The sequence below is a fragment of the Amblyomma maculatum genome, chromosome 11 (assembly GCF_055883805.1).
Source record: "Amblyomma maculatum isolate TAMU_Amacu chromosome 11, ASM5588380v1, whole genome shotgun sequence".
Taxonomy (NCBI): Eukaryota; Metazoa; Arthropoda; class Arachnida; order Ixodida; family Ixodidae; genus Amblyomma; species Amblyomma maculatum.
This window is the reverse complement of record NC_139354.1, coordinates 14,796,572-14,819,897: the sequence shown is the minus strand read 5'-3', so window position 1 is coordinate 14,819,897 and position 23,326 is coordinate 14,796,572. Positions and strand designations below refer to the sequence as shown.

The 23,326-nt window shown below is 45.4% G+C and overlaps 2 protein-coding genes across 3 annotated transcripts in view; both read right to left on the bottom strand.

The window, feature by feature from the left end:
• Positions 1-12,817, bottom strand: part of LOC146172913 (ubiquitin-like modifier-activating enzyme 1) — a 49,786-nt gene extending 36,969 nt beyond the window's left edge. The window contains exons 1-5 of the mRNA XM_084584535.1: positions 12,750-12,817; positions 11,154-11,322; positions 9,713-9,847; positions 6,401-6,507; positions 4,726-4,816 (exon numbers count right to left, since the gene is read on the bottom strand). Of these exons, the coding sequence (XP_084440661.1) occupies positions 4,726-4,816; positions 6,401-6,507; positions 9,713-9,847; positions 11,154-11,322; positions 12,750-12,814 (567 nt within the window). The 5' untranslated portion in view covers positions 12,815-12,817. The remainder of the gene's footprint in view (positions 1-4,725; positions 4,817-6,400; positions 6,508-9,712; positions 9,848-11,153; positions 11,323-12,749) is intronic.
• A 6,757-nt stretch (positions 12,818-19,574) lies between these two features.
• On the bottom strand, positions 19,575-21,905 carry LOC146172912 (uncharacterized). Of its 2 annotated transcripts, none has more exons than XR_014701838.1 (3): positions 21,661-21,905; positions 20,602-20,766; positions 19,575-19,716 (listed from the first exon to the last, which is right to left on the bottom strand). XR_014701838.1 is itself a non-coding variant. In XM_084583592.1 (3 exons), the coding sequence occupies exons 1-2, from the start codon at positions 21,786-21,788 to the stop codon at positions 20,639-20,641; spliced, it is 387 nt and encodes a 128-aa protein (XP_084439718.1). In that variant the 5' UTR covers positions 21,789-21,902; the 3' UTR covers positions 19,575-19,716; positions 20,602-20,638. The 2 variants fall into 2 exon arrangements, 1 of the variants encoding a protein (XP_084439718.1); XM_084583592.1 differs by having other exon boundaries at positions 21,530-21,902.
• Positions 21,906-23,326: the final 1,421 nt, after the last annotated feature.

Here is a 23,326-nt window from a genome sequence, read left to right as displayed (position 1 = left end):
ATTTCACCCTCCGCTTCTAGTTACTACTGCTCTCTCTGCCTCACCTTCTACTAATTCAGATCGGGTGGGGAATTCGCCCCGTTTCGCGTATGCACGTGGTGATTATGTCGGTCTTTTCAATTTCTTCTCTTCCGTCGACTGGTCCCTTTTAAATGACATTAATGATTCAGATAGACAAGTCAGTCGCTTTACAGAAATAGTTCTTGATGGTATGCGTCGGTACATACCTTTGCATACTCCTACGCGTAGGAAGTTCCCTTCCTGGTTTTCAAGGGAACTAATAACGGCGTTAAAGCTCAAGGAACGGGCCCATCGTAAAGCGAAACGCCCTGGGTTTCACAATTGGGCAGATGAGTTTCGCCGTGTGCGTTCTCTTTGCAAACGCTTATACAAGTGGGACTACGACTCCTATCTTGAGTCTTTAGAGAGGAATGCCTCAAATCGTCCTAGTCAGTTCTGGCGTTACGTTCGCAAGCGTTCCATTAAATCAGATTTAAGTATCAGCTTAGTTGACTCTCAGGGTTCGGAAATTCGGGATGTTGCCGACAGTTTTGCACAACATTTTTCCTCCGTTTACAAACATCCACATCGTGATTCCGTTTGCCTCCCATCTGGTGCACTATCTAATTCCATTCTCTTTGACGAGGAGTTGATAACTGAGAGTCTTAAGCGTCTGAGACCATCTTTGTCTCCTGGACCTGATGGCATTCCAGCTGCCATAATAAAAGCCTTCAGTTATATCTTCGTACCAGTACTGACTGCCATATTTAATAACTGTTTAAAAAATGCTGCCTTTCCTCGCGTGTGGAAAATGGCACGCGTGTTTCCTGTCTTCAAGTCTGGAAACAAATCTGATGTTTCCAATTATCGTCCGATTTCTCTTCTATGTGCAACCTCTAAGCTGTTCGAATTAGCTTTGCACAGCGTACTTTCCTTCCATCTCAAACATATCATAGTACCGAATCAACATGGCTTCATGTCGGGCCGCTCTACTTCTACCAACCTTGTCACGTTTATGACGTATGCCTCTGCAGCTGTCCTTCAGAGCGGTCAGGTTGACACTGTGTACTGTGATATGAGCAAAGCTTTCGACGTTGTTACTCACTCACTACTTCTTGAAAAACTTCTACTCTCTGGCGTTGAAGTCTCTCTCGTAGCCCTCCTACGCAACTATCTCCTTGATCGCTTCTGCTTTGTCAGTGTCAATGGACAGACTTCTTTCGTTTACCCTGCAACGAGTGGAGTTCCTCAAGGTTCAGTACTAGGCCCGCTTCTCTTCTCCGTTTTTATTAATGATGTTTCCGCGGCGATAAAGAACTCCTCGTTTCTTCTTTATGCTGATGATATAAAAATATTCAAGGTAATACATTCTTTTCAAGATTGCGTGTTGTTGCAATCGGACATATCTGCTTTTTCTGATTGGTGTGCGATGAATCGACTTACCCTCAATTCTTCCAAAACTAGGGTTGTGTCCTTTACTCGTAAAACACATAGCTTTCTCCACCATTATTCTGTGAATTCCGTGCTGTTGGATAGGGTTGATGAAATTAATGACCTTGGTGTACTTTTTGACCGCACCCTCAGCTTCTCCTCTCACATTAACCGCATTGCTCAGCGGGCTATGCGCACACTCGGATTCGTTTGCAGACTTTCGAGAGAGTTCCATACTCCACTTCCGTTCCTAAAACTGTACCTGGCCATATGCTTGCCGGTCTTGGAGTATGCGTCGGTTGTTTGGAATGGCACTTGCAAATCGAACTTGGACAAGGTTGACAGAGTACAAAAAAAATTTTTACGGATATTTCATTATCGCTTTCCTTGCGCAACTTCCCCCTCTCGCTCCACCAGGAGCGCCCAACTGAATCTTCCTACCCTTCACTGCCGTCGTATCAGACTTGATATCATATTTCTGTACAAACTCCTTCATGGCCACATTATGTGCCCTCAGCTCTTAGAGTACATCCTACTGCGCGTTCCGCGAAAGAGCATGAGGGAATTCAGACCATTTCAGGTTTCTCCTCTTCATTCCCACTCCCCTCTGGACAGGATGCAGTGGTTATTTAACTCTTTTTGTCCTCACCTTGACATCTTCCAAAACTCGCTCTGTTCATTTACATTGGATGTTCGTAGCGTTGTATTCTAAATAGTACTTTATCACTTAAAACTCCCACTTTCTAGCCTTACATTGTATTTACTTCACTTTTTGCTTTTTCTCCTGTTCAATGCTGTCTGTATCGTGAACTACTTTTTATCCGTTTCTTACTTATATTTCAACTTTAAACTTTATATTCGAATCTTACTGCCCCTTGTTCAATTTTACTTCTTTATTGTATTATTCTGTATTTCTAGCCTGTGTTTTAAGTACCATGCACTTGTTGCGCCTGGAAGGGTTGTTTATTTTATGTATATTTCTATATTACTATAATCAATGTCAGTTATTTGTTGTTGTTTTTTTTTTTGTTTTTCTTTTGTCTTCTATCTACCGTTCGTTTTTTTTTTTCTTTATTTCCTGGTGTGCTAAAAAATTCTCTCACTGTGTATATAAGTGATGCTACTCATTGTTTGCTTACTTTCCGTGATACTTTTCGTCTGTTTCATTTCATGTATTATTTATTTCTTTTTTTGTGTTCTCTTTGTGTGTGTAAACATGTTTGTGCTTTTTCATTTTTGTTTCTTTTTTTTTATTTGTGCTGCAGCACAAAGACCACATGGTTGTTCCTGCGCACATTAAATAAAGATTGATTGATTATTATTATTATTATTATTATTATTATTATTATTATTATTATTATTATTATTATTATTATTATTATTATTATTATTATTATTATTATTATTATTATTATTATTATTATTATTATTATTATTATGTTTCTATTGTATGTTGCGTTGTTCTTTTTTCTACAGATATTTAAGTTTTGTTGTTACAAAGTGTATTATCTGCCTCCCACCCTGTGACGGTCTTCACCGACCAACAGTATCGGAAATACAGTAAAAAGTTATTATTATTAAAGGCTCTCTCAAGGTAGTGCCGCGGCCAACATGACGCCCATTGAAAAAGCATGCGCCGCGAATCGCTAGGCCGCTCGGCTCCGGGGGGCGGTAGACGCTAGTCGGAATAGCCCGCTTTTTTCGTCTCTTCTGTAGTTTCCTCCCTTGCGGAGCCACCGTACCGAGCAAACCCAAATATGCGGCCCTTGAAGGGTCCAAACTCGCTCGTGAAATAAAGTTTTTTCCTCCTCTTCCTCTAAAAGGAGAAGGCAGAGTTGGCAGCGACTGCCAGCTCGGTCAGATGGAGTGTAGAGGGAGCGGACGCTTCGTCAGGCAACTTTTGTTTGCCGTTTTGTCGCCTCCTCAGCAACCAAGTGTGGTTGAAATAAATTTGAATCTGAACCTTAATCAGATGTCAGACAACCCGATGATCATGTCAGCGCACGGCCATATATGTCACTTGCCTGCTGCCACCTGCTAAAGCCGTGACCCTGATGCTTTGCTCAAAACGACGATGCCGATAATGCCGACACCTGTATTCTTACGGAAACAGCCCTTTAACGCTATCATGTTAGCATGAAGTGCAGAAGCCGCCAGCAAACATCGATGGGTCGACGCCTTTTAAGCGCTGCACTCGCATTCACTTCCTAACAGTGACCACGGAGTCCATTCGAACGTTGACGTCATGATTTTGAATGGAAGCCCCGCCGCGGTGGTGCAGTGGTAAGACGCCCGACTACTGTCCGGTGTTCCCGGGTTCGAACCCGACCAAGGCGGCTGCGTTTCGATGGAGGCGAAACGAAGTGGCGTCCGTGTGCTGTGCGATGTCAGCGCACGTTAAAGATCCCCAGGTGGTCGAAATTACTCCGTAGCCCTCCACTACGGCTCCCCTTTCTCTCTTTCCACTTTCACTCCCACCTTCATCCCTTCCCTTACGGAGCGGTTCAGGTGTCCACATAGCAAGCGTGACAAGTACTGCTCCTTTCCCTTCCTGTGAACCAATTATTATTATTATTATTATTTGAATGGAATGGCGTACAATACTGAAACAAGTTTTTCGGCAGCAGAAACAGTTTTTTATTTGTCGTTGTTACAGGCCGACAAAAAGCGGAAGCTTACTGAAAATAAAAATATAGCCTAGAGAATTTCTCGATATCTAAAAGTCACCTCTTATATGAGCCTTCGACCGGACAACATTCTCAAACGGCACTGCCCGAAGAATGGAAAATGTTTCTGAGGTGTGGTTTACTACGGGGAAGTCGCTAAACACTGCAGGGAAATACACTCCTGAGTGTTATTATGACAACAACAAAAACAGTGGTGGGGATTTAAGCATGGCTTTAGCCTAGTTATACGAACGAAATCTCAGTTTAAGCATAGTTTTGCATGGTTTAACAAGGTTTTACACTGTTTGATGGCTTTAATTAAGGCGGCGCTCAACCGCCGCTTTAAGAGTTGCCGCGATAGCGCCTCCAACACATTTTCATTGCGTCACTGTAATATATTTTGAAGTTGGGTCTTGGGGAAAGGAAGGCGCAGTATCTGTCTCGCTCTTCGGTGGACAACTGCACTTTTTAAGTCAGGGTCATATTCGGACCCAGCGAGGCGAAGGCCTAAGTTACTCCCGGAGTAGTACAGCTTACAGTCTAACAAACAAAAGAATAGGAAAGACAAGGTAGTCACTAGATGACTTCATTGTGTCTAAGGAGGGGTCAGAGAGCATTTCAAACCCACCTTGCTGATGGATGCGAGCATGACGGTGATGGGCGGCTCCCCGTTGGTGTCGTACACACGGAACCTCTCACCGAAGTCGCAGAAAATTTGTCTGCGGTGTGCACAAAAGACAAAATTTTCACCTTCCTTATTCGTTAAGGTGAGTGCTGTGGAGTCACCAATATGGTAAAAGTCCGTTCACATTAATGAGTCGAGCCGCGTTACCACCGTTACGCGTTTAACGCATCAAAAGCATATGTTTACGGTAACCTACAATGGCATAGGCTTGCACTTTTATATGCTTAATTAAAGAAGCTTGTTGCACGGAAGACGGAGCTGTCCTGAGTTATATAAAAGAGAAAACAGCACGTTTACGCAACTTAACTAATGTGAAATAAGAGGCGATTTCAATCTGATTGGCTGAGGCTGACCAAGTTAACTGCACTGCAAACGGAATATCACGCTCGTGAATAATAAAGCTGGTTTTGTATGGAAAGCTTTACCATGAAATGAGAACGAAGGAAAAAAAAAGGTTAAAAGTGGAAAACGGCAAAAAAAAAAAGAGGAACAAATTCACATTTACTGGTGGCACAGGTTGGCAGACCGGTCTCGGTTCTCGAAAACTTCGTTACGCAGAGGCCGCTAATATCCAGTGCACAGTTCTTACCAAACACTTCGATTGCTGTCGAGGACACGAATGTTATGTCTAACTTTATCCGCAGAATATAAACAATATTAAGTAATTTGGATATAACCAACATGGATTTTGGGATAAACTTCCTTGTACCACCTATAGTTGGCGGTACAGCTTTCATTCTGGAAGCTCGTACTCCAAATCACTGGGCTGTCCGGTATGCAGCCGGAACAGCCTCACGCGACCAAATGTCGCGGCGGTCAGTCAGGACGGTTGGGAAACACTTTACTAACTCCAGATTTTCTAGCAATAAAAATGTGCTGTTGCTGCTTTTGTTTTGCCCCATTAAGAAATAAAGTCACTTTTTACGCCTGTGGTACGCATCACTATCGACACCACAGACGACGGTGATTACGTCATTGCATTATTATTTCAATGTTAGCTCCAACTGCTGTTACAATGTGAAACGCACAGAGCAGCCTGCTATTTGCCACACCTCTGGTAGATGCATGTACAATACGGTCCACTGTTAAAGGGAACATGACGTCCCGTGGCCGCAGCGCTTTGCAAAGCTCTCCCGCGAGAGCCGGTGACAAAAAAAAATGACCCAATGTGTATGTGCAGTAATAATTTCTGACTGCTCTTATCCAGCATGCATATGGTGTTGTCCATTCTTGCCAGTCGTCGGTGGCAGCTCTTTGCGAAGTATGAGAAATGAGATCGCGCGTTCCCTTTTACAGTGGACCGTACTGTACACTACATACAGTTCTTGCAGAAAGGGTCCAAACGGTCGGATTGACTCTAACGCTAAGTGGGAGTTCTCTGTTCTGACCCTCCAGCAACTAACAATCGCGGAATATGCGCGCACTTCCGGTCCTCAGTTCTCTGAGGTGTTACAACTGCACAGGGTAAAAATGCCATACTAGACTGCTTGAAAATAAAACACGTGGGCCGCAGTATTGACAAAGGATGCGTTTACGGCACCATCTCAAATTTAAGACCACGCACGCGACTATGGCTGGAAATCTGTACGTCGACAACCGTGCTATAGTGGAGACTCACCCACAGAGGCCCCGCGTGTCGGCCACGATGAGAGCAATGTTGTGGGCGTGAGTGAAGGTCGATATGGACAGCTGCTTATCCAGGGGAGTGTCTGTCAGTACCACCACCTGCCAACAGAAATAAGGGTAGGTTATGCGGTTCAGTTTAACTTCTTAGGTTATGTGGACGCTTAAAGGGCCACTGTCCAGGGAAGGCCCTTTTAAGCAAAGAAGCCCATTGTTTCGATCAGGTACCGGAGATTCTGCAAAATGCTACAGTGACACGCGCGCCGCAAAGCATCGAAAATACAATTCAAAGCTCTCTCATGTCCTCCTTTGGGAAGCCAGCTCCCCCGTTTCCTGCGCTGGCCCGACGGGCCACGATAACGACGTACGTACCGCGAACGATGTCCATTGGTCCGTCTCGCTCTGACGGGAGAAGGATGGGTATCTATAAAGTCCCTTGATCAAGGGGCTTTAGGTATCTACCGCTCGCAGCGCGCTTTTCCCTCGCCACGGCCAGACTGAATCCAGCGGCGCGCGCTCCCTCGACCGTCGTTTTTTTTTTTTCGCGCTCGCGGAGAGCCACGCCCCACCTCCCGCCAAACGCGGAGGAGGAAGGGGAATTTGTATTGCGGAGGCTAGACGACCTCGGGCAGGAGAGTGAAAAACCTTTGCGAGGGAACGGAATGAGAGAGGCATGACAGAATCGGGTGACTGCGGTGGCTGTAACTGCGTTATTAGTTACTCTTTTCAAAAACATTTTGCGGCCTTGCGTTCTAGGGGCGAAGTCTCACAGTCACCGGGGAAGAAAATATTTTCGACCGGAGGGTGGACAGTGGGCCTTTAAGGCTCGCATTAAAAGTTGTCTAAAGAATTCCTGAGTGAGAGACAACAATCGTCAAGCTAATATATACGGCCATAATGCATGGGCCGCTGCTCGAACTTTAGACTGGAACAGCTTTCCCAGTGAGGTACTACCTACTTTACGATCGCTGACACCTCGTCCTTAGTGGACACAATAGAAACGTTTCCATAATGACAACTATTTCGCCGTTTGGTAAAATATTTATTCTCAGGGTTCTTATATGTGTTTTTGACTGTGGAACATTTATTTTCCCATTTTCATAACATAATTATTATTGACGTGATTTTTTTTTTTCAAGAACGCTGGTAGTTGACAACGAGGAAGTGTGCTTACAGCTTATGTGTGCAACAATTCGCAGAATTCCGTTTCAGTTTGTCCGCCCCTATTGTATTGCCCATTTAGGGCCTTCATCGTAGGTAAATAAATTAATAAATTTGAGGGAAAAAATAACCGAGTAGCAATTGCGTTTTACCTGTGTATATAAATGTGCTTTCGCGGCACGCTTCCCGAATGCTGCCACAGAAGAAAACTGTCTGCTGCTATAATTGGTACAGTCTTCCAGCCCATACTAGAGTGAAGCTAGTTGCCATTTAAAGCACAATCCTGAAGCCTGCACCAATTGCGTTGTCGACAACGGCCGACCACATATTTATGTTCACTGGACAGCTAACGCGATCATAGCTGTGCCACGTCCTCTTGTGGATATTGAATTTATGTTGGGCATTGTCCGCGGGCATTTGCAAATGCTTTAGAATCAAATGATGTTTAAACGTAGTTGGAGAAAGAGAGGCATTCTTTTTGAGGGTGACGAGGAACCGGAACAAAGGAGAGGTAGTAGCGTAAAGAATAAAGAAGCGTGAAATAATCTGCAGTATAGGCCGCCATATATACCGTGAAAACGTGCGTCGCAATATTTCTCCGAAATATAGGTCAAACACTGAGCTGCACAATGCCTGTTGTTTCTGAGGGCCGACTCCACACCAGCCACGATATCAAAAAGAGTGCAACTCTCATAAAAAAGTGTATACTATAGGCAGAACTTTTTCGCATGTTTTCGAAGCGCTTCAGCTTTCGAAACCTTTCAGTAACCTTGTAATTTTGGCACAAACTGCTTAGGTTTCATATTATTTCTGGAATATTTTATAGCAAAATATTACACAATATTTTTTACATGTGGCGACGTCACACCATCGAAAAATTTTGTGTGTGTGTGGGGGGGGGGGGGGGAGCGGGCACTCCAACGATGACGAACATAATGCCTTCTTTCTCTGAAGCTATCCATGGGGATCCTCATTTGCGTACAAGCACATGGCTGCTCACTTAATCAATAATTCTTTAATTCGCTTATGACGTCACAACACCCACCTACCAATCATTGCCCAGCTATGTGCCCTCCTCACTAATTCACCCGAAAGAGATGCCTATGATTATTCGCTCAAACGCCGACCATGCCGACACCGAAAATGAAGGATTTTCAGGAAAATGGCCTTTAACGCTACACCGCTGGAGCAAAGAATATTGGTCAGATGCAGCAATAACTATTAGAGAAAAAAAGGACTATATATCCAAGGCACAATACAGATGCGTCAAATATCGAAGCAAGAAACATCCAGTACCTTTTGAGTACGCATCTTTTCGAAGTTGACAGAACAGAAGGCAATATTTAGTCAGCTTACTATTTAGGCAGCTCATAATAATGCATGTTAATCTTCTCTAACCTCTATGGACACCTGAGAACAACAAGCTGACAAATGTGCCTACGGAATCACGAGCAAGCGCCCTTAAAGTAATCGAACTCGATGGCCTGCCTACCCTCCCCGCCTAAAACTCACTCTGTTACAATACAAGCAAAAAAATGTAGACAAATGCTTTTATTTTGCACGACTTCAAAGATGTGTCACGCGGCAACAAAGACTCCAAATCGCGGGGTAATTTAGAACGATCGCTACATCACTTTGGTTTTCCGAGGCCGTTAGAAATAGTTGGGGTCCCGCCTCAATGGCAGAGGGGTTAGGATGATCGACTGCTGAATCCAGTGATGCGGGTTCGAATCCCGGCCTCGGCGGCAGCTCTTCGGTGGAGGTTAAAAGCAAGGCGCCCGTGTGTTGTGCGATGCCAGTGCACGTTAAAGAACTCCAGGTGGTCGAAATTTCCGGCGCCCTCCGCTACGGCGTCCCTCGTAGCCGGACCCGCCCTGGGACGTTAAGCCTCATACACGAAAGAACGAACGAAATAATTGGTGCGATAGCCTGAAGCATTTAATCTGGCACTGTATAGGGAAAGTCGCCAATGGTAATCATCCCATTCGTTCAGAATCTTGATACTTTCTAGTTTTCTCAGAATTACAAGCTTGAAATACTCTCATTGACTGCATGATGTTTGTTTCTGGAGGCCAACAGATGGCCTAGTTGCTTTATGTCCAAGAAAGGCGTGCAAGAATGTATTAAATACACGAGGAAGGCTCACCCTGAACCGTTGCAGAAAGTCGTTCGTCAGCGACTGCGTGTGGGCAGACACCGACACGTAGCTGTTCAGTTCCGCCAGGGAAGCCACGCAGGCCTCGGCTCTGTTTTTGCCGAGAGACCCTTCGTTCAGGTAGAACTGGAAAGAGGAGACACACCAGTTTGTGTTTCAACTTTTTAACAAGCGCCGCCTGGGACATTTTACCTTGGGACGGTGGTTTAATGCCCAGATGGCCTAAAGCCATTCTTCAAGACTAGCGTATCTTGTCGAAGAAAACTTCAAAGGAAGTGCTAAATGGCTTCACTGCTTTCACAACTGTCGCAAGGCTGGAAGTCTTTAATCTAAGAGAGGAGGTCTGTAAAACCCGCAATGACTTTACTGCCCCGCTTTACACATTTAGACACGAAATAAATTTTCTGACGAAGCAATGAACATTATTGCAAGCCAAATTAACGGCACTGAGCAATATGAACTGAGACCACTACTCGACCGACAGACAACTTATTGGGTTTTAATCGATAAACTTTTGTTTGCATCATAATGTGCTAGAGTTTATTGGTTTTTAAATATATGAAATATATTATACTGAAATATTATTGTAAAACTCACCGGGAAGTGCGAACACTGCATTTACTGTTTGTTCATTTTTGATATCCCCTGGGTGTAGATTTTTTCAAGAAGTGTAAGCACTGTTTTGCTCTCGTGTTCATATCCATTTTTGATTTTGCTGTGAAATCCACTTCGTGATGCTGCCTGTAGGTCCCCAGGGCCCAGTCAAGCTGTCCGTGACAACTAGACCCCCCAGCTTGTAGGTTGGAAATAAAGGGGATTTGGATTTGTATAAAATAAAATAGGTGGCATTCGTGGAGTTAAAGTAAACGCATGTGCGGCCTGTGGGATCGAGTTTTGTGCGGTTGGTTCTCACTGCATATAAATTATTTTGCTCATTTAAAAAATGAATCAGAAAGGGTTATTTAGGCAATAAAAACTTGTTCACGTCTCGGCAGCTATACGTTACGTCATAATTATATGCAGCTTTCTCAGGCGCTTTGCAGCTGAAAAAAAAATTTCCTTGCTGCGGAATTTGAAACCTGAACCATCGGCTGTCCAAAGTGATGGTTCTACTATGAATAAGGTATCGAGTGCGGCCTACAGGCGGTAGAGCAAAGCAGATTTAATGAACAGCTCGAAGCGGGAAAGTTCACAGATAAATATATTAGAGGAAACTTAAACGGAATATATTTCGATACAAGAGCAAGTTACCTATCAGCCTGCATTTCCAGTGCAGCTCCACAGACAAAGAATAATTACTTCTAGAAACCTGCTATGTATAAGGGCTTCTACTTGTCCAGAAGAGTAGAAAATGGGACATTTGGCAAGATTGCCATATTCACTGTAGGCATACAACACCTAACCTTAAAAAGTACAGCAGAAACGTTCAGACCTGAGAAGACAAGTCAGACAGGGTGCAGTCGCCTTCATCGTGGACGGTGACCGACTTGACTCCGCTGAGAATGATGTTCTTGGCAATCTCCACGCCAAGTCCCCGCATGCCCGAGATGAGAACGTCAGTCCGGGCCATCCGTTGCATCGCTTCGTGGCCCAGCACGTAGCTGTGTTAAAGCGTGAATCTATAGACTCTTATACAGCGCCATCAAACTACAGCGTACAACACAAAGCGTGAATTAACACAACTATTACGAAACGGAAAAAGCGGAACGCTTGACAGAATAATTCGGTCGTATCTTCCATGATCAGTTAACCCAAACTAGCCGGTAGTTCAGCACAATTCAGAGTGTTTTCAAGGACAAATAAAGGTCATAATAGTAGGTGTTACAATGAATGCAATGCAACACCATGTGAAAAAGCGTCGTTCTTTGCGTGCTTACTGTTATAATATAACCGCCAACTACGAAAAAGTTGCGCAGTACCAACTACCATTGTCCATTGCTGTGCAGCAGCAGTTGGGTTTAACTGCATATACAGTAATTAGTAAGAGAAGAAAATAAGGCGTAGTACATGTATACCTCAGAACTGAAACAAGCGAAGACGCCAAGAACAGATGTCAAGTTTAGATTTTTCAAGATGAAATGACGCAGTATTTCTTTTTGAGATTGAACTCTTTCTGCATTTAGTCCCTCTAGTGTGCAGGAGGACACTTCACTTTTTGTCAGTCCCAGCATGCTGACTTCATTCTATATGACGAAGCTTTGTACCTTTAAAGCATTCTACCATACCAGTACTACACATACCAATAATACAGGACAGCATGTAGGTTAATTCGCTACCAGATGTCTTGACTTAGGTATTCGCTGCTATAAGCTACACTTTTTGTACTGCGCCGGCAGCGACAGATTACCAATCGACATCAAGGACTTAGGTGGGGCTTCAGATCATGCAAAACCCAAACTGGAAGCAATATAAAATCTGTCTGATCAAGAGAGATAAATAGTTATTACTATGTAAATAGCGTTAAAGACGCGTATTTGTCATGCACGCAGGTTTGGAACTTAGAAGCCAAAGCAGTATATTCGCAAATTATCTTCACTTCCAAGCAGCAGTATGAATCTGTTATTTCTTCCATTTTTCTTTTTAATGCGTCATCTATTTGCTGAACGGACGTTTCGCAGCAGAGGTACTGATACCACATCCTTATTGGTAGTGACGCGACTCCTCATCAGACGCGAAGGACAGCAACGTTTGTCTTTGTTTGTCGTTATATGTTTTCTTTCTTGTCTCGTTTATCGCGCTGTAGATATGGAACTTTTGTTTCCTCTGAAATTCACGCCAAAATTCGTTTTAGCAACCTTAACGTTCACATTGAAGTTAAAGACCAATTAAACACTACAAGCAGCATACATCGGTGGCGTACTTTTCCTTGTGTGTATACTGGCAGTATAAGCTACCAAAGAAACTGTGAAACTGCCTTCCCTATTAGCTGCAACACATTGCACCAGTTGATTTACTTGTATTGCCAACTTCCGCAAACGAATGCACGGAATATTGACAGCTGCTGTAGGCATAATGACACCATACTCACAGCTGTCTCGAGTAGAGACCTTCGTCGATACTCGGTGGGTCCTGCTGGGAGCCATCACGGGCCATCTCACCCCTCTGCAAGAGCAGGAACGGAACATTTTAATCCAAAGCACCTAGTGTAGTCAGAAACAAAACACAAGTCGACACGAAAGAGGAAGGACCGCCATTCCTTTTGCCGTAATTGTCTTGCATAGGCGGGAAGGGAGTTAGGGGGCAGTTAACCCTCTTTCAACCACATTAAGGAATCAAAGAAAAATGTATTTCCTCCGCATTATGCTAGCTAATGTACAACGGTGAGCAAACCTGCCTATAACGCGCCGACGGTGCTTTGCAGCGCAAGTTATCGCCATATAACGTTCTGTAGACGCGTTTAGTTACGCGTCCCGTGCGCATGCGCGGCCAAAACTGAGGTTTGCTTGCTCATCGCTTCCTTGTCCAGCTCCCGCTTTGCGTTTCGTGCCTCCAGGCCCGCGTTGCCTGCATGTGACGCTGTGGGGGTTGCAGGACACCACCATACCATCATGTTTTACCGGTCTAACGAGACGACCAGGCAATCAAACACGAGGGACAGCCGGAGTTGCCAAATTGGAGGTTTTCTTGCTAAATGTGGCTTGAATTTACACTGTTTAGAGGGGAAAAGAATGTTGTATTGCAGGAAGCGAGATTTTTATCAGTGTTTAGATCTTGACTTCGTTTTTGGAGGTATTGAGTCATTCCTCAATTTATTTAGTGTAAGTTCTTCAAGATTATATTCATTTCTGCAACAGAACGCTGCTGTGAGCTCATTACATCGCTGATATGTCAAGTTGGCGGGTACTGAAAAACGTCAAATATGCATTTATTTTTTTATTCGGCATTTTTGACGCAACCGACGAGTCTGCTGCTGCCAAATATGCGGTCTCACAAACTAGGGCCTGACAAGTATGGGTAGAAAGACAGGAAAGAGTAGCTACAAGACACCAGGTATCGATATTACGTACTGGAAGTTTCAGATGTTAACAACCGCCCTTTGCGTAGCTAGATAGTCGTTTTTGTCTCCTGTGAAATTCATGAAGGCCACTAAAAAAAATCGCTGCCACTCAGATGCAATTAAAGAAGTCCATTCTGGTCAGCTGGCACAGTCGTGAGAGCACTGCTACAGTCTGAGACGGAGTGAACAATTACAGCAGTACAGCGATGCTTCCGACAAAATCCCTTCTTTAGCCTGGTCTAGTTTGCTCTCTTCATGCTGATGCTCTTTTAGAACAATGCAGAGGTTGGACGCATGAGTCAATTAAACATTACGAAATGTGAAAAGAGAGCCTCGTATGCACAGAGATGATGAATTCCTTTTTTAATTATTCCATCCGGCAGCGAAGGTAGAAAGAATGCTGATCAAACTACTAACTTTCGCAAATCAAATCCAGAAAATCGGCACGATACGACAGGAAGAGAGACAGATACTTTAATGGAAACAGATGTCTCCTGGTGGTGAGCCTAGAATGCTACTCCTGGATACGATATGGATGGATATGAAGGTATACGTTGCCAACACTGCTGGAATTCCACCAAGAACTGGCGATGCGAGTAGACAGTCGACCGTAAAATGCTCGGCAAACCAAGATGAAGCAGACGATGTCTTTTTGCGAGTGGAAGTGCCTGCAGTCAGCAGTTTGGAGTCTGCAGTGATTCGTGCGAAAGACTGGTTTTCTGGCCTCTGTTACGTATTATTCAGCGCGGCCTGGGTGACTTGAAGACCAAGTACATAGCTAAGAACTGACTAAAGCCTTATTAAGGCTGGTTCACACGCAAGCGATTGAGCGAACTCATCGCGAGCGTCAGCGACAGAGCGAAAAATTTCCAACGTGTTGGAACTACGCCGCTCTCGCCGCCTCTCCACCCGCCGCGACAGCTCAAAACAGGTTTTTGCTTGCATGTGAAACAGGCTTTACTTGGTTATGTTTGCAAAAACATGTCCGCAAAACGTGGAGGAAAAACGTGGAAGTATAATATAAGGTCCGTTCGATTCAGCTGCGCTTTCTACAGAACATCAGCTACACGGATGCTTCACACAATCCGGACATTCCTCACATCTGCGCTGCTGTATTCACGGAAATTCGCCGCTCAACGTTCAATGCCGCCTTCATCCACTGCACTAGCATCGCCGAGACCGAATACTTGGCCATTACACTCGCTATTGCACACATCAGTCAGTTGCAGATTCAGCACACCACGATATGCACAGACTCCCAAACAGCATACACTGCAGATATCTCCTGCGAGGAACCCTCCCACACTCATCTGCTAAAATATTATCTACTCTATCTACCCTTCCCGATCCAATCACCATAACATGGGTTCCTGGGCACAAGGACATCCTCGGAAATGAGCGCGCTCATGCGTTTGCCCGAGAACTAAGCTTCCGGGCGCCGGTGGATGGCCTTCCCAAACCTTCATTATACACCCCCATCGAACCCCTCGACTACACCACAATTGTTCACTACTATCGTCGTTACCGTGCCACGTACGCGCTACCACATCACACGCTTTCTCACTTCGACAGCAAGTACTGGCGACAACTCCAGACACATTCGTTCCCATCTCCTCAATTTGCCCACATCTTTCATCCCACGGACTTCCCACCATATTGCACCACATGCAACGCCACCCCACTCACCCTCTACCATTACTTATGGGAATGCCCACATCCCATCCGCGTTCCTCCCGTCAAACACCCCACCCCCTCCTCCTGGGAGGCTGCCCTTCTAGCCACGCAACTTGCAGATCAGTTGCGGCTGGTCGAGCGGGCTAAGCTAGAAGGAACAGCCAGACGGCTCCTGGACTAAGAGGTCCTCCTGGAAGTGTTTATATTTTTTTATTTAAATAAAGTTTTTTCCTCCTCCTCCTCCTTTCTGCACCAGTTCCGTAAAGTTCTGCGGTGGTGCCGCAAGCGTGCAGCACCAGTTCCAGCAGCTCAGGCGGTTCAGGTGCAGTATCGGCACCGGTAGCTTCCTAAACGAATGGTAGAGTGCAGGCCGGGCCGTCTGCTAGCCTTGGAGTCGCCAACAAGCTGCGGCCGGCTGTGTGCAACTCGCGTCAACCGACGCCAACGTCCAGGTTAACTTGATGAATTTTCAGATGGCAAATGAGGACGAAATTTCGCCATTAACTAGCCACAATGCTTTTGGCATGTGCGTTGTATTAAACGGCGAAGAGATCCCAGTTAATTATTTCACTTGTCAACGAGAACACGATCGAGTTCGCCAAGGAAACGACTGCGCGTACTCAGAAGGGGCTAACATATGCATGCGGTGTAATGCATGCTGATCAGTCATGACCATGTGCATAGATCGCCAGCTTCCACCTTTAAGCTACACATATATGCACTTGCACAACACGCACTTATATTGCGATGTGCTATTTGAAAATGTTCAGAATGATTAGCGCCGTTCATCTGAGCGGCATCTACACAGCCGATAGAATTCTTTCTTTCATGAATTCGGCACACATAATTATAAAAACCAGCTGCATTTATGTGGTCAGCTAGAACATTGCCACTCACACAAACCGGCAGAGAATAAGATGAATTGTGAAATAGCATATTGCACTGAAGCCTGGACGCGGACCAGCCTCGATGCATGCGCGCCATGCGGCAGCTGGCACAAAGCGCACACAACTTTTACTGATCAGGATTGAAGTTCATCAGCATGCATCATAACGCTTGCACATGCTTACTTGTTACAGACATGGTTTAAAGTACCCGTCGTCGTTTCTTTGGTGAACGCGGATTTTTTGAAGCCGGCGCCGCCGCGCCGCGACCGGACGCTGCAACGTCTCTCCTCCTCCTTTACCCTCCGCATTCTTTTTCTCCGCGACGCTCACGTACCTAGGGCCCTTAGCAACGCTGTTGCTAGTGGCCTGAGTTTTCATAGCAACAGCGTCGCCGTTGCTAATGGCCCGCCTTGGCTAACCCTAAATTTTGACGTCACTTCCGCCACACTATCTTCAATGCATTGGGAATGTCAAGGACCTCTCCTATGTTGTTTCCTTCCTCCATGGCTGAAACGAATGGCGAAGTGCAGCGCCACATGAGCCAGTTCATGTAGTTCAGGTGAATCGAATGGACATATGGCAGCAAAGGGTAACGTGTGATATAGCGTGACATATAAGATGAGGCTGGCAACCATGCAATGGGAAGTGGTAATAAATGTCGTCTCATACCTATCCATGTCATGTGAGCTATTTTAGTTGACTTATGAAGTGATTAACTCATGAGTCATGACTCATGAGTCACTCACTTGTCGTGAGCCAGTCAGATCGGAGATCCAATGCACATGACTAGACACTAGTCATGATAAAAATGATGATTCAAACGTGCTGTGTCACGACGCTCAAAAGTGCTGACTTGATTTCGAGGACAGATACAGGGTATCGCCTTCCACTCCCACCTAATTTCGAACTGGTTGGTTTGTGGGGTTTAACGTCCCAAAGCGACTCAGGCTATGAGAGACGCCACCTAATTTCGAACTATGTCATGAGATCTCGGACGAGTAGCTCCGGAAAAAAAAAGGCATTGAAATTGTGGGAGCGTGTAGCAAGCAAACATATTTCAACACTGGCTGCCAACTAACTTAGTGAAGAGAAATCAGTTGGGGCAGCACCGCGTTCATAGCTCGAAAAACGCACCATCAGCGGCGTTAATTCATGCTGCGGACAAAGCCAGGTGAGGCCCCTAAAAAGTGAAAATATTTCTAGCGCGGCTAAGCTGCACGCCGATGATTACTTACGTCTAGGTCTTGCTTGCGGTCCAGTGCTCAACTAGCTCAACCACAAAACCGTCCGTAGCTAGCAAGCAGTGATCATCCTTTTCTTCTTCTACCGAACGTCGGCAGCCGGTCAAGAAACCAGTCCAACATACAACGTGACACCTGACGACATGGATGTAGCATAACTAGAGCTGATTATCAATCAAAACAGTTTTATCTAAGTCGTTTATGAAATAATATGGAAGCGAAGAAAAAAAGAACACTAAAGCGGAATACTTCGAATTTGAACGGCATCCACTCATTGCGTCATAATAAGGCAGACTAGATCAGCAGGCCTGCAGATATCCTCAGCGTGTGGTAGGGCAGCCAGCAATCGGAACTCGAAGCGTATCTAATCAACAAAAAATATTATGACCAGAGTTAAAGGTAGAAACAAGAACACAGCTGTCATATAGTATACCCGTCCCCGCATCTGATGCCTTTTAAACCTAGGCTAGATCGTGAAACACTCACTGAGGAGTGCACGAACAATGAATCACTGATTCTTGAGCAGTGACAGTGGGGCCATGGATGGTCACGCTCTTCGCCGCTTTATGCCCCACAAAAAAGACTTGTGAAATTACAGCCTAGATGGTATACTCCTCTCGTCAAGTGATACGCATTGAATTGTCTTCAAGGGAACAAAACTGTATCCATTCATACGGTTTCCACCGTACTATCTGCATTTATGGGTGCTTCTACACCGAGTGTAGCAGAGTATTTGGTACAGAGTATTTGGTATTTGGTTGATCTTTACATCTTTGCAGTGGAGTACCTGTGTCAGCCCGCTAGTATTGAACATGAGGTAAACAGAACAGTTGCCGAAAAGCTTCAAGTACTAAATTGCTTTGAAATTGCTAGAACTTCCTTACAAAGGGGATATCCGCGGATCCTCCCAAACAGGACGACACAACTATAGGCTCTTCAAAGAATTGCTGTGGGCTAAACGGGTGAAGTCTGGTTTCAAATAGCCCTTATCTGAGCACGCGCCATTTGTGACAGTATCACTATAGCTTGGTGTCACTTCCTTTATCTCCGCGCCAATCAGCAGCCGAGATCTGCTGATAAAGGCGCTGTAGGAAATAACCACCTCAGTGCGTTGTAGCAAACGTGTCGCACACAGAAACTGTCACGCAGCGAAGGCTTTCTTTCCCCAATATTTCCAGCATACGCCTATTTTTCATCGTAAACCTCGCGCTCACTTTCCGTGCAGAAGCTGAAAACTCGCCGCTGTCAGCTGGATAATGGGAATACCATCGCTTGCCCTGTAGTTCGAGGAACAGTGATCGCGCCGTTCGATTAAAAATTCAGCACACACACACATTGGATCGCCTACTTGCATAAAGAAGAAAGCTCATTCGCGCAACACTATGCGCGCAAGCCAGCAAGCTAACAATAACGCGATGCCCTCTTTCTCAGGCAGCGCCCTCGCTACACCTACACTGACGGCGACCTTTCTTTTCCGACAACGCTTGCTGGGCTAGGTCACGTACATGCCAATATGGCCCTCGCTGCTTCTGCGACTCGACAACGGCTGGCTGCAGTTACCATAGCAACTGTGCAGGAATTTTTCGACCGCTCACTGAGGGATCTTCCCGCTCCCGCCACTTACGAGTCGGTTAAGACTCCAGCCTTAAAAGCGGTGTGTGGAGCATAACAATGAAATTTGTTCCTGATAAAGGTTGTCACGGTCGAAGAGCATCGTTTTCCTGGTTGTATCTGATAACATCTGGAAGTGCATTAAGCTGGCTTATAAGAAAGCAAGTCCTGTGCGTCAAAAAAATCCCAGGGGCGAAAACTATACTGCATCTCCTCTTCGGCTAAGCGCCATTAAACTGCGGTTGTTCGGAATTGACATGTGCAAATCCAGGCTATTTCAAGTTAAGCCTTGCCTGCAAGCATCGCGCGTGCAACATCTAATATGCCTTCCGAGGGCCATGGATATCCGTGCTGGTGGCGGCACCCGAATAATTTCACCAAGTCAGCGGACTGTAGAATGATGTCAGAAGAGACTGCCATTCAACTTCACGTGGAAGAAGTGATTACAAAAGCCAGATCAATTTTTATTGCAGCACAAGAGGTGGTTAAAATATAACGAGACGTAAAGGTAGTAGAATACATTTGCAGGTTATGCTATAGCTTGTTGCAGATTGTAGTCTGGGAGTGCAGGGCGAGATGAGAGCACTGGAATGAAAGAAAAAAATGCATGTTATTACAAGCCGAGATTAATGACAAGCTCGGCGTTTTAATAACAGCAGGTAAAGGCTAATGAAAACTGTTAGGCGTTGAAATTGTGGCAAAGAAGCCAGTAGTTTCTGGAACATAACAGAAGTCTTCAAACGCATTGTAGTAATGAGATCACCGCGAAGGAGGGAGCGTATGGCAGTTAGCCTCAAACATTTTTAGCGATACGCGGCGGCTACCTTTTGCAACGATGTAAGAAAAAGGTTCTGTAAACCTGGGTCTGACAAACTAAAGAGCGCATGCTTTTAAGCATGTCTTTGAAAGCAGCAGAAGATGCCGCAAGTAGGATGCGAACAGAGGTGCGACTGAAGTTCCGATCAGACGCTCCTGTCCTCACGCCCATAAATATGAGTACTGTAGAGTCTGCAAGTTTGTTTAGAGGGCTGGAATACCGCGCTGTCGCTCAAAGGAAGCGGAACTGTTGAGAGGTGCCCGGATGTACAGACATTGATCGTGCTATAACGAATACGTGTAGAAATACTATCTGCACTGAAGTGGACGGCAGCAAGTATCGAGACACCGAGCCATAATCGCAATTTGGTAATGTGCGCACCGTTGCGAGGCTCTGGAGAAGGTGTGTAGACTAGTGCGCATTACTGCAAGGGGCGCGAAAAAAAGACAACATTCGCACATGAACGACCCCGTCAAAACTGGACAGAAAGAAGAGGGTTATAAAGGAATTGTGTTATTGAACTATGTCTGGTGGACGTAATAAGAGTTTTATGGCGACTGGCATTAGTTTCATGGCCTTCAATTTTTTTATCTCCGGATGGTAATCGTAGAGAGATTCATGGGAGTTATCCGCAGCAAATGAACATAACTTACATCCTAAGCGTCACCAGACCCATACGGGGCTGCTGGATCAGGCGCTGTTTGAGCTGGCTGTGCTGGGTTCTTCTTGCGGGGACGGGTCAGAGGGCGTCGAAGAGGCGCTCAGTACCACGGACGTCTCGGTCCTCGGGGTGATGTCCGACGACCCAGATCCGCTCCCTGCAGCGCATGAAAACCACAGCGATGAGTGCGCCGCTAATGTAAATGTGGAAATATGCCCTTATGCGTATGCGCATAGGCTTAAAAACGACACCCTCCTCAGTGACATGCGGGTCGCGCTGCAAAGCATGAGAGCATGGCGTTACACTTATACACGCCACGATGATTAAGTCCAAGTGAAGCGACGGAAAAGCGGGAAACAGCTATGTCGCTGCATGTCATAACCAAGCTTACTGTAGCAGTGTAGTCCGTAGGCTCTCCTAACCGAGGCGGCTTTATCTCTACGCAGTCTGCGTAATTCATGCAGACTAGGTGCTTTGAAGCGAAAAAGGGAGACACTTCACAAAATACATAAACGGGCCGTGCATGTATGGAAACCGCAAAACCACGCCTGAATTTACACTCCGTAGGGGACGGGATGTCGGTGGTAAGATATACGAAGTAATGTCGCCGATAAAACCCCGGCAAACCCCGCACAAGACAGCACTGTAAACAATGAGGAACGCTGCTGCACCAGAGCCCACGTGCGCTCAGTATATTAAAGGCGATTTAGTATGAATGAGTAGATTTTTTAGAAGTACTGTTATCCCAGGCTGAAAACCCAAGGAAAAACGATGCATATAAGCCAAGAGCTCACTGACGCTGAGCTATTCCGAACTTTCGTGAACAGCGCCTATGCCAAGAATTAGTGCCAATAACAAGAAACCCTTCGCGACACAATGTCCTCACTACTACCATAACAAGGGATCAGCCAGAATAATACCTTCGTCGCCACCTTCCTCGACTGGTCGTAGTCTCTGCGGCTGAGCCTGTCCTTCCTGCATAGGTTGTTCACGCAACCACACTGGCAATGCCGCACGCATCCTCCTCTGGCAGGCAAAGCATATCGCGCACCTGCAGTCATCTGCAAGATCACCGGCTTGCGCTTCCACGGGGGCCACGGGGGCTTGTGCTTCCACGGGGGCTTGTGCTTCCACGGGGGCCACGGGAGCTTGTGCTTCCACGGGGGCTTGCGCTTCCATGACCGGTCGCAGGTCCAAGATCGCTTAAGGTGGGCTCTTCTGCGGCTGGCTTCCGAAGACCAGTGTCTTGCTGTGCTTGCCCGAGTAGTGTCGCCCGTAGAATGTGGGAAAGCCGCACAACATCCTTTCTTTTATAGGATGCTGAGCGCATGACGTCACCAGTCGCAGAGTCGGTGAGCAAGAGTGTCGCGCTAATTCTGACGTCACTTCAGTGCTAGCAACTGCGTCACCGCCCTATTTTATAGCTTTTTTTTATCTGATTCGGGAGGCTTTGTACTGGCCTGAGTCTAATGAAGTTATCGGTGCCCCTCTAGTCTTCTGCGTAGCTTCTGTATGCCGCTTTATGACCATGGCCTCAGCTTCTATGGCGTGTGCCATCTTAACCTTGCATGAAACTGCATTTACTGTGGCTTCGGCGGTGGGCGCAGTAGCTTGCTGTTTCTATACTTTCCATTGTCATGTGCATTTTCAATTGCAATTATGTATTTTCGAAACTGGTAATTATTTGGAAGCTGAGGCTTGAACAAATTTTCTGGTGCAAGTAGCCTTCATTTGATTCCAACTGAAGAATTGAGTACCACAAGATAGGTTTGAGTTGAGAAATGAGCACAGATGTCAGTGGAATAGAAGAATTATTGATGAGAAACACACTTTAATTGTGAGGCTGATACAAGCGACTGAAATGAGAGGTAAGTAGTACTTAATAATTTTTTTGTGCTGACAACGAAGGAGCTGTAAATCACAAACGATATTGTTACATGCTTGCGCCAAGAATTACTGCATGTGCCTTTCCTAGTGCTGAACTGTTCCAGATCTTTCAAATGGTTGATGTTATTAGTTATGGACTGCACTGATTTTTCGACAACTTGTTCATTATGTAGCTATCGCATTCGGGTGCACCTTGTTGCACAAGCCACTGCAGGGTCAGGCCAGTCTGGGCATGTTTGACCCATTAGATAGGATGGCTTTCCTGAAGGTTGTGGGAGGCTCGGATTTACACACCAGGTTAAAAGTAACACATTTAAGAAAAAAAATTCAGAGCAGTTAAACTGTGCAAAACAAATACCAACGTGTGCAACATATTATAGTTTACTACATAGGTTTGGGCTAGGTGATGAAGCACCCACGTAATGAGAAGGAGTCGAGACATATAAAAGTGATACGAAAAAAACTCTGGATCTCATCCGATTGTTTTCATCTTCAGTAGTGAAGCACAAGTTGCAGAAAAAAAAGCGACATAACAAGCAGTTCCCCAGTGCACAATATTTAACGAAAATGAAGCAGGAGACAGATAAGAATTCTTCAAGCGATAGTGTACAAGAGCATTCGACGTCGAAAAGCATTTGGTGTAGTTGTAGTCAGCGTTGCGTGTCGGAAACAATCGGGGACTGTGTGAAAATAATCACATCAAGATAATGTGTGGTTGTATTGATTGATGATTGATTGGCGTGTGATATGTTCAATGACGATTCGATGAAATCATTGCAATTATGTATTAATTGATGAATTAAAGAAATGAATATATTAAAAAAGGGGTT

What these genes read in the sequence shown, in the direction of transcription:
- LOC146172912 (XM_084583592.1), bottom strand. Translation starts at nt 21,788, where the DNA reads ATGGAAGCGCAAGCCCCCGTGGAAGCACAAGCTCCCGTGGCCCCCGTG. An exon ending in CGAGGAAGGTGGCGACGAAG is followed by an intron (nt 20,767 to 21,529) that starts GTATTATTCTGG and finishes CATGCGCTGCAG; the next exon opens with GGAGCGGATCTGGGTCGTCG.